At 47.0% G+C, this 11,269-nt stretch overlaps 1 protein-coding gene across 17 annotated transcripts; it reads right to left on the bottom strand.

Moving 5' to 3' along the window:
• Nucleotides 1–1,263: 1,263 nt before the first annotated feature.
• On the bottom strand, nt 1,264–10,544 carry LRRC30 (leucine rich repeat containing 30). Of its 17 annotated transcripts, none has more exons than XM_070361640.1 (6): nt 8,219–10,544; nt 7,657–7,718; nt 7,086–7,297; nt 6,789–6,961; nt 4,766–4,929; nt 1,264–2,284 (listed from the first exon to the last, which is right to left on the bottom strand). In XM_070361640.1, exon 1 carries the CDS (start codon nt 10,004–10,006, stop codon nt 9,101–9,103), a length of 906 nt encoding a protein of 301 aa, XP_070217741.1. In that variant the 5' UTR covers nt 10,007–10,544; the 3' UTR covers nt 1,264–2,284; nt 4,766–4,929; nt 6,789–6,961; nt 7,086–7,297; nt 7,657–7,718; nt 8,219–9,100. The 17 variants fall into 17 exon arrangements, with proteins under 17 accessions (XP_070217741.1, XP_070217748.1, XP_070217733.1 ...); XM_070361647.1 differs by having other exon boundaries at nt 8,970–10,544; XM_070361632.1 differs by having other exon boundaries at nt 7,657–10,544.
• Nucleotides 10,545–11,269: the final 725 nt, after the last annotated feature.

The following is an 11,269-nucleotide window of genomic DNA, read 5'->3' as shown; positions in this document are numbered from 1 at the left end:
AAGCAGCAGGATACACATTGCATCAGAGAGTAACAAAGAAGCCTTCTGGACTTCTTGCCTGTGGTCCCATTAGGTGAAGCAGGTGTGTACAATGCTCAGGTGGGAAATTGCTTTTGTCACATCTTGCATTCTAAAATGTTTTTATTAGAATGATAGAATTGGCGGAAAAATTTTCCTTTCCAAAGTTTGGAGAGGAAATCTAGTGCGAGTACTAATTTTGGTCCTCCTCATCCTTGATTTAAACAAACTCAATCGTGTTCCTTAAGTTCTGCTGCTAAGTCGCTTCAGTCGTGTCTGACTCTTTGTGACCCCATGGACTGTTGCCCGTGAAGCTCCTCTGTCCATTGGATTCTCCAGGCAAGAATACTGAAGTGGGTTGGCATGCCCTTCTCCATCCTTAAGTTCTAAACAAATTAAAACACGTGGAGAAGGAAAAAGGGAGAAGGCAGAGGAACTGAGGCTTTTCCAACTCTATTTCAGCGAATCTTGAGCAAAACCAATGTATATCTTTTCTTGACAACTGACTAAAATCACCTGGCAGTTAGGGCAGGGGGAGGGGAGGCTGTAATTTAGCAGAAAGAAGGCAAACGGGCATCAGTGTCCACTCAGAACTGGCCCTGCTATGCTCTGATTTCTGTGTGACTAGAGGAAGCCTCTCTTATGTTAACCAACACTTTCAAGGGTTTTCTCCTCTTTAACTCATTCTTTTTGGGGTCCCTAAGAGCACACTTAGGCTCAGTGATTTGCTAGAAGGACTCGTAAATTCAGAAAATCTGTCATACTCATTGTTATGACTTAACACAGGGAAAGGACACAAGTTAAAATCATCAAAGATAAAAGGAGCATATTCAGGCATGGTTTCCCATTGTCATCTCCTGGTGGAGTAATCTGATGATTACTTAATTCTCCCAGCAATGATTTGTGACATGTACGCACTATTGCCAACCAGGGCGGCTCAGGTGAGCCTTGGTGTCCAGGGTTTGTTTCGGTTGGGAGTTTGTCTTGGAGGCATGGAGCTCCTCTGTGGCTGACCTTAGCACCTGGGTTCCCAGCCTCTCCAGAGGTTACACAGATATTGTGTTGCCCAAGACCCTACCATCAATCACAGTGTGAGTGCAGACTGTCTGGTATGACCCACGGCCCCAGGTAAACAAAGATGTCTTTATGAGGCAGGGTATTCCAAAGGCTTAGATATTATTTCCCAGGAGTTTGTCAAAGGCCAGACCTTTCTTTGAAATGTACAGAGTTTCAACACCGCAGACCTGCTGAGTCAACTTTTTATTGCACGCGTCATGTGATTTTGTCAAATTCATCCTTGGCCTTTGCACAATAGATGATGACCATGAAGGACTCGACCTTGGTGGTAAAAAAAAAAAAAGGGGAACCTGCTCATCCTGATCAAAAAGGATTACATTGCCTCTTCAGCCACAGAAGTAAGTCAGCTAAAATGATGGTAGAGGATGAATCCCTGAGACCTTGGCAAGTTCATTTACAAACTAAGGAGGTCAACTCAGTTTTCTATAACCAACATATTACATGGTCAGATGAACAGTTGAAGTTTTCTACAACAAGCATATTAGATTCATTTCTGGGAGAGTAAACAGATTTCTTGATTACCAACAACAGAAAAGTAATCATGATAATGAGAGGGTAACAGGTAGGAAGGCCAGAGGTCCCCAAGCGGAAGGAGGAAATAAACTGCAGTTGCAGACGTTTCTTCCTTCTCTGCACGAAATTAAAAGAGGCTTCTTTTAATTCTGTGTTGACGACACCTGGTTCTGCCTTGAGCTAACCGATGTGTTTTTCTTATGGAAATGTTTTTCTTCAGCGATGTTAATTAAACTATGTATTTGCTTTGGAAACTGCCTTTCTTCAAATTGGTTCTGCCTAAGACTAACTTTTTTTCTTTTCTCAAACCTTGGGCTGATAATGGCTCAACAAACCAGTACATTGTTTTATGGCTGAGGGATGATACATCCTATCTCAAAAATGCATATTGTGGGTGAGGGGCCTGGTGACACTCCCTCAGCCTTGAGGTGTTTCTTTTATCTGATTAGAAGCTTGCTAACAGACACAAAATGCCTTGCAAAAAGCCAGCTGGCGGGCACTCTTTCTGTCCCCTTCTGATGTCTATGTCAGAAGCTTTCCCTATCTCTATTATACTTTAATAAAACTTTGCTACACAAAAGCTCCAAGTGGTCAAGCCTTGTCTCTGGCTCTGGATCAAATTCTTCTCCTCCTGAGGCCACGAATCCCGGCGTAGCCCACGGCTCACAGCAGCAACCTTTCAATAATAAGAAAGCATGAAAGAGTAAAACATAAAGAAGATGTTCATTCTTCTTGCTAGATTCTTTGCACTACTCCTATGATTTCCTGGATGAAAATATTCCTGAACTTGTACTCACATACCTTGGTGGAGAAGGATCATACCAGAACTGTATTTTCAATTTTCAAAGTACTTATGTATTTCAAGATTACTCAGAAATTCTTATCCAACACAACTGTAATTTGCCCTCCTAGAATGAAGGGAAATAAAAAACCAAATTACAGTCATTAATTTCTAATTTCCACACTGTAGATATCATCCATTTGTGGGTTTGATTAAAACAGTGGAGGCAGAGACGTAATGTTATTAAGAATCAAAGAAACCAAAGGACGAGCTGTTTTGCAGGTCTCTGTGTGTCTGCTTTCAGGAGTTGCTTTGGAAAATTTATAGCCTAATTCAAGTTTGACTCACATGTGTATTTGGACAGGGATGCAGAGAAAGCATGACTCATTACAAATGTTCAGGTCAAGCTCTGAAACAGATTATGCTTTCTCTTCTATAAGACATTTCAGCTCTGTGTACCCAAATGATAATATTTCATCAAATCCAATTCTTTCTTCAAAAAATGGGAAACAGATAATTAAAAATTCCTTCTCTTCCAGAAACATGAGAAGCTTTAAATCTTTCATTCCCTCTGGACCTCCAAGCCAATAAAAAGAGATGGAACCCATACAATCTAGATATCTGCAGACTCCTGGATTCACGCTTCACAAAGCCTTAGCTCTTTTCATACTTTTGAAAGTCAACCAAAAGTAAATTATATTTTTTATGGTACTACAAGGAGATACTGATTTTGATCCATTGAGTCAATGTTTTTGGCTTTTATTGAGTAATTGCAATGACTCTAAGCTCAGGTAGCTATGCACTGGGACAGGAGACAAGGAGAAGATAAAAAAAAAAAAAATATATATATATATATATGTATATATATATATATAGTCTGAATTTCAAAGCTAAGAAAAGCTTAAAGTGAGTTGACTTTAAAGTGAATTCAATCAAGGAAACTGGAACCTCAGTCTTACAACCCTATAGAAATGATTTTTGCTACCAGAATGAGAATGGAAATGAATTCTACCCTAGAGCTGACAGAAAGAAACGCAGACCAGCTAAACCTTGATTTTAGAGACATCTGTGTTGACCTTCTAACCTACAGAATTAAAAGATAATAAATAATAAAATAAGTGAATTCAGTTGCCTCACTTTGTAGAAAACTGAAGCCTGGACAGGAGACGTCACCTGTACAGACTTGTTCACTTTTTCATTACTCGTTGGATACGTTATGATTGAATCTCTTCCCTATGCTGGATGAGAAATCCAAGACAGCCAAGAGGACAAAGTCCAGTGGCTTTGCATTCCGGGGACCAGCAACATCCAGGAGCCTTGCTGCTGAGGCTGGAATACAGATTTGCCCCAGTGGCATGTCCTGGCTCCTCTGGGGAGCTCAAGTTACTCAAGGCTGAAGAATATGGGGGACTCTGATGCTCCAAGGGTGACTCTAGCTCATCCTATGGAAGCCAGGCATCCTGTAAATTTCATAATGTATATTTCCCTCAAGAGCATCCAGAATTAGTTTGACGCTTTCCGGAAAGACTCAAGTTCATGTTCATTTTCTGTCCTGTGCTGAAATAAGAAGAAAGTTTAAGCAGTGGGAAGCAAGATCTCTCCTTGCAAATAGATTCCTATGACACTACTAAAAAAAAAATCTGCATAGCAAGCTTGATGCTAATAGCTTCCAGTTATGCTCGCCTAACGATGCCCAAGCTCTTACAAATTCATTATGAGCCCTCTCTGCTTCCCTTTTATTACTATGCTGTCCTTTTTTAAAATTAGTAATGCTTTGGATTCAACGTATAACTTAATGTGTACCTTCAAAGAACACTCATAAAAAGTTCTTTTCTCAACAAGGTCAAGATTGTTCCTATTACTATTTATAATAGCTTTAATTTTCCTCTGAATTTTATTTCATTTTCTTACAATCTATGAAAAGTTGTATTTTGGTGTGCTTGGATTAATTATAATTACCTGATGGTATCAATACTTAGTTGCACATTTAATCTAGGCTGGGAATTTTGTGTTTCTCTGTTTCTCACATGGTGATGAAAATAAAATTCTTCAATGGGATAAGAAGATAGAGAACCCACGGATACCTAAGGAGGTATTGTTTAGGATGGAGTTGTTTAGTCGCTAAGTTGTGTCTGACTCTTTGCGACCCCATGGACTGCAGCCTACCAGGCTCCTCCATCCCCCACTACCTCCTGGAGTTTGCTTAAATTCGTGTCCATTGAGTTGGTGATGCTACCTAACCATCTCATCCTCTAGCATCTTCCTATTAGCTAAATCTAACAGCTTGAATGTTTGCTTTTTTGAAAAAGACCATTATTGAACTCGTCTTCTGTTTCTCTCATTTGTAACAGAATCTTAGAGACTGTCCAGACTCACCGTGGCTGATGTACATTACTGATGAGAAGCACCCCAGCGCAGCTTTGAGCCTCACCCCCATCATCTCAGGATGTTGACACTTGCATCGTCTTCCAGGGACCAAGCCCACAGGGCTTTCATCTTTCACTGTGTGTAACGCTTAGCCACCCACATGCATATTCAGTCTGTGCTTGGAGGCATAGGAAATGGCATTTTAAAATGCAGTAACCATTCCCACAAGAAAAGGGTTTAAAGTATCTGTACAGATAATGACAGCTTTCCCTCTCGATCTCTTTGCAGGAGTGCCTTGTTGTGAAGGACAGGTGCATCCCGTCTGTCTCTGGTTACTACAGAGAGGCAGTACATTGACTCAAGTCTGAGAACAGAGCACATTACTTCTATTAACCATTTACTAAGTCAACAGGTAACTAATGACGACACGCTTCTTTCTAATGTGCGGCAGTTTTATGCATTTAGTGGTATTATTTCTCGAACAGATGTGTCTTTTCAAAGCCATCTTCCTTTCTTAGGAACAGAGGATTTCTTCTTAATTATGGGTTTGTAAGCTGCTTCAAAAGGTGTCTCTGAACACACTACTGAGATCACTTCTTACTGAGAGCTTGGTGACATGCAACCACCCCACTATCAGGATGTGAACAGTCAGCTCCCTACATCAAGCCCCCAATTAGCTTGCATTCTTTGGCTAAATGTACTCCACAGCCCTTGCCGTCAGCCTCAGGGCTTTGATTTCAGAAGTCTTAGAAATACCTGGGATTGATTCGAACGTGGCAGCATCAAAACTACAAAAGATAAGCAAGATGCATTTCACCGCCCGTCAGCAAACTGTAGGGTTTGACGGCAGACACCAAGCGCTGTATCAAATTCCCTCCACGTGGGTGTTTTGAATAACCAAGCACATTAACCAGGTTTGTGCTCAGCACTTCCCTTTATCAATAAAAAAGGAGCATTCACAAAGAATCAATATCTAAAGCCCATCGGGCAACTGCTATTACTTTCATCAGTCCTCAATGCTGACTGTTTACAAAGAAAACCTTGCTTCTACACCTCTGAAAGGCACCGATGGAAGCTGCCAACCACACTGATACCACCCTTTCCTTAAGAAGTATAATAAGCTCTCGGGTCACCTTCAAAATATGGTTATGTTCTTTCCCTGGAGTAGAGTTACTGTGAAGTATCAAGTGACTGAAAAAGTGAGGAGAGGAAATAAAATGATTGCTCAGCAGGAAAAGGGTGAAGGTGGTGCCCCAGCCTGACTCTCGGCCCAGAGCAAGGTCATGGAAATTCAGCATGAGCCCAAGTGGGTCTTCGGCAGCAGACACCAGGGGACACGAGCGGGTGAGATCCTGGCACACACGGTGTTTGTGTGACAGCTGCCTGTATGGTCTCCAGCTCCAGCCACTGTCCTGCTCTGCAAAGAAAGCCTCGCACTGCCATTTCCCTCTGAGTCATGAGGTCGAGTAAGAATTCCACTGATGTCTTTAAATAGTCTTGGCTCCAGCAAGTGAACTTGGGTGAGGTTACTGAGTGTGCCTTGTGTGTGCCCGGCAGGGATAAGCAGATCTCCGGTTGCTGCTGGGGGGCGGTGGAGGGGGGAATGTGGAGGGGACTTCAGCTGCCTCCCATAACACTGCTGAGATCTGTTTGCAGTGGTTCAGCACAAGAACTCATGTACCCAGGGTGTTCACGGAACAACAGCATCTGATGATAATGGCAGGAATGGGCCTCTTTGACGGATGGGATATTGACTTTGGGGTCTGGTGAGGAATCCATTTGTCCTGTGAATAAGTTACATGGACACACCCCTCCTTGATCAGCGCTTAGAAGAAAATGGCAGCCCAGCACCCCCGCCACTAAAGCTGCCTAAGTCAGCACCTGAGAATGAGTCCCACAGCCCCCTGGGCTGTGCTCCCCTCCCCCATGCGGGGCGAAGAGGGTGGGGAATTAGGGTGAGACGGCTGCCAAGAACCGGGGTTTGACTGATTCATCCCAGTTGTGTCCTTTGGTTCTGAAACTTGGGGCTCACCTGCGCCACACACCATCCAGTGTGCTCCCTTTGCTTTAATCTCTCCTTAGCCGGGATCACAACTTGCCGCACTGTGGAAACCCACGTAGGTCTGCCTCTCTCAGCACACTTTGAGCTCCTTGGTAGAAGAAGCTGAGCCTTATTCCTTTCGAGGTGCCTGCCCAGGAAAGGTGCTAACAAATATGAATTTAACTGAATTAAACTAAGGGTAGTAAGAAATTAGATGATCCTGGCCACATCCCCCATTCCTGTCTTGCTATTGTCTGCTATATGCTATAGACAAATGTGCCAAGAAACCTGAGCTCTTGTGGGTCCACAGATCCAGATCTGTGGATTTGAAGGCATTGTACGTTCACTGCCACGTTCATTCTAATTCTTGATCTCTGAACACACAGCGACATCTCAGGGGCTCTCGGCTGGGACGGTGACAGTGAGGCCCAGTGATTCTCGTGGCAGGAACTCTGCAATGGCTCGTCCTGATTCTGCGTTGAACTAGCAGACGTGTAACTCTTGGAATTGAAAACAAAGCAAATAATATTCTTACAGAGCCTTTTCTCCAAACAGCTTTGCATCACTCAACTCATTTGTAATTTGTAAAATTTTGAAATAAGTGAGATCTCCAAAGTGTTTTATTTCATTGATTTGTTTATTTTTGGCCACGCCCCTTGGCATGTGGGACCCTTGTCCCCCGTCAGGGATTGACCCTACACTGCCTGCATGGGAAGAGTGGAATCTTAATCACTGTACCACCAGGGAAGTGCCTCAGCTAATTTTTAAAGGACCACAGGTGAAAGCCAAGTAGCAAACATCATCCTCCTCTGAATATGAACGGGTAATGACTTTTGCGGGTGGGCTATTTATGCCTTACCTCCTCTTTCCTGTATTTTGAGCTTTTCCCCTGGTTGTTAGCTCACCTCCGAGAACGTAAATCTAGGAAGAGAGGAGGAGTGAAATTACAACAGGGGAATGTAACCATCGGCCAGTGTCTCTAGAAAAGCTTGAGGATGTGACTGGGCGCAAGAGAAGGACTGGAAAGAAGATGGACACTGAGTGTTGGCTCTGTTTGTGTTTAGTCTCTGAAAGCCAGCACGCTGCACCCTGTCACCCACCCCCAGACGTCAGCATGAGCGGCTGGACTGCTGCCCTACAGTCATTCTGGAGGCAAAGTTCCTGTGGCTTGTCTCCCCCGGGACTCAAGGGGAAGCTCTGCTGGATTTGGTCATTGCTGGAAGGGCTGGGCGCCAGCTTCTCTTTGGTCCCAAGGGATGCTGGATGGAGACAGAGGTGTGGGCATGTCTTGCTGGGGCTATGTGGCTGCAGGGTGCCAGCTCAGGGACTGAAACCAGATGGTCTCAGCCCCTCCTATATTATACCTGGCCCACAGTATGTACTTAGTAAACATTTCACTTTTGGTGAACATTGAATCATACCTGCTATCCTCTCTTCCAAAGGCTGAATCCCACAGCTCCCCAGAAGACTCAGAATTATTTTTCTTTGGGGAAAGAAAACCCAAGTCCTCTGAAGTGAAGTGAAGTTGCTCAGTCGTGTCCGACTCTTTGCAACCCCATGGAGTGTAGCCTACCAGGCTTCTCTGTCCATGGGATTTTCCAGGCAAGAGTACTGGAGTGGGTTGCCATTTCCTTCTCCAGGGGATCTTCCCGCCCCAGGGATCGAACCCAGGTCTCCCGCGTTGCAGGCAGACGCTTTACCCTCTGAGCCACCAGGGAAGCCTCTATCCACTGATATTCAGAAGGAGATGATATTATGCGGGTTTTTGGGAGAGGCCAGCAGGCTAAGACTCTTTGTGACCCCAAGGACTGTAGCCCATCAGGCTTCTCTGTCCATGGGATTCTTTAGGCAAGAATACTGGAGTGGGTTACCATGCCCTCCTCCATGGGATCTTCCCATTACCCAGGGATCGAACCCACATCTCCTGCATTGCAGGTGGATTCTTTACTGGTGAGCCACCTAAGACGCCCATTTATAGGAGTATACTGCTGCTAAGTCACTTTAGTTGTGTCTGACTCTGTGCGACCCCATAGACGGCAGCCCACCAGGCTCCCCCTGTCCCTGGGATTCTCCAGGCAAGAACACTGGAGTGGGTTGCCATTTCCTTCTCCAATGCGTGAAAGTGAAGTCGCTCAGTCATTATAGGAGTATACAGAGCTAAAAAGCAAACACCTGCTTAGAAGGGACGTTCAGTACAACTTAGCACATAGTAACACAAGCCTTGACCCACAGCAACAGGAAGAGGAAAGGGTTTAGACTAGGGAAGTTCCTGCAGGAGTCTGTCAATGCCTCCAATGCCCACATCAGGTGTGTTTTCTGTCCTTCAGGTAACTGACGAGCATCTCCAGACCCCCCTCCAGCAGCTCGGGCAGAGGCTTGGATAAAGGGTTGCGGGAAATGTGCAGCCCTTTGTCCATGGGGTTCCAGGCGATCCTGGTCAGCCTGCAGAGCATGTAGAGCTCCGCAGGGAGCATCTGGATGTCATTGTTGTTCAGGTTGAGCAGCTCCAGGCTTGTGAGCAGGCAGAGCGAGCGTGGGAAGGTGTGGATGTGGTTGCCCTCAGCGATGAAGATCTGCAGGCCGGCCAGGCACTGGATGCTCTCCGCAATGTTCTCCAGGCGGTTGGAGCCCACGTGCAGGAAGTCCAGCTCCTTGAGCGAGAACACGCAGACGGGGATGTGGGCGAAGCGGTTGTGGCTGAGGTTCAGCTTGCGCAGCCGGGACAGGTCGGCGAGGCTGGTGGGCAGCTGGGACAGGCAGTTGTGCGACGCGCTCAGGACCTCCAAGCTTCGGCAGGCACCCAGCTCCGCTGGCAGCTCCGTCAGGCCGTTCATGTGCACGAACAGGACTTTGAGGCTCTGCAGGAGGCTGACCTCCCCGGGTAGCGTCTTCAGGCGGTTCCCGCACAAGTTCAGGACCACCAGCCGCGTCAGCTTCCCCAGCTCGGGCGGGACCGCCCGGAGCTGGTTGTGGGACAGGTTGAGCTTCTGCATCTCTGACAGGCCCCACAGGAAGTCGGGCGCGTCCGTCATGCCCTTGGTGACCAGGCTGAAACTGACATGGCGCAGCCCCCGCTTCAGCAGGCAGCGCGGGTCCCTCCCAGGAAGCAGAGCATCGTCCCAGGAGGAGAACTTCTGCCTCCCCCGCAGGAGCCCCCGCCCCAGGGGCCCCTTGTCCTTGCGGCGGGCCCCAGACTGCCTGGCCCCCATGTACCTCCTTCCTCCAGCGTCTCTGTCGCCACAGATGGGGATGGAGTCCAGACCCCGCTGCTAAAGTCCAGCAGGGAGCCGATCTGGTGATGGGAGCCGTGGCCCGTGGTGCCGCAGGTGGAGTAGGACTGGGGGGGATGAGGGGGATGGGAATCCCAAATGCCCGGCTCTCGGGGTCCCTGGTGCTTGGTCCTTGGGGTCCCAGATGCCTGACTGTGGCTCCAAGAGCTGCGAGCACCCCCGACTGCTTTGAGGTGGCTTCTCTCAGAGAAGCAGGGCTGTAGTGACACACTTGTCCCCCAGGCTGCGGAACTGAATGCTTGGTTCCCTCTGAACGCCACGGGGCAGCTGTCCCTGTCACTCTGCCTGCACTTTATTGGTCTGGTGTGAGCAAGCAGGTCACGGCGAGGCCGCCTCTGACTGTCCCCTCTCGGCTTCTCGGGGGTGTCACAGCTGAGCAGGGCGATTAACCAGCCCATCTCCAGAGAGAAACCAAGGGGGAATATTGAAGCCAGGGTGTCGGCAGGTCTCAGGCTCATCCCAACCCCAGAGCAGAGCTGGGCTGAATGCTGGTCGCAAAGCTATTATTATATGTTCTCACAGCCAGGAATTGGTAGAAGTGATACACACACACACACCCGATTCAAATTGCTGTGAATCACGGATTGTGAAAACAAGTAGCAGAAGGAGTCTTGATGCCTGGAATCCTCCAGGCCAGGGTTTTACACGGTGCTGGACAGAGGTGATTTCTTGAGGAGAGGGTGAAGAAGGGTGCAGACTCCACTCCCATTTTCTCCCAGAGGAGCTCTGGGGTCACCTGTTTCACAAAGAACTCCTGGATCTGTTCAGGTGACTCCAAATATCAGGACAGCACTTGAGTGATGGCTTAGTAAGGAAAACACGGTGCCCATTGTCCTGGAAAGTGGTCTGAAGAGGCTCCCTGGTACACACCTCCTACTCTCTCCATCCCTCTCTCTCTCTCATTGAACAAGTTACCTTATTCCCCAAGCCACTAGAGTCAGCAGTTGGTGTCATAGACTGAACTGTGCCTGCCCTCCCACCAAGATTTCCAATGTTGGAGTCCTTCCAGTAACTCAGAATGTGACCGTGTTTGGAGATGGGGCCACGTTGAGGACACGGGGAGCAGATGGCCATCTGCAGGTCAAGGAGCGAGGCCTCAGGAGCAATCTACCTGTTCTCACCTTCTCTTAGATTTGCAGCCTCCGAAACTGTCAGAAAATACATTTCCCTGTTTAAGCCCCT

This window comes from Bos mutus, chromosome 24 (assembly GCF_027580195.1).
Source record: "Bos mutus isolate GX-2022 chromosome 24, NWIPB_WYAK_1.1, whole genome shotgun sequence".
NCBI lineage: Eukaryota > Metazoa > Chordata > Mammalia > Artiodactyla > Bovidae > Bos > Bos mutus.
This window is presented reverse-complemented; position numbering and strand designations above follow the sequence as displayed.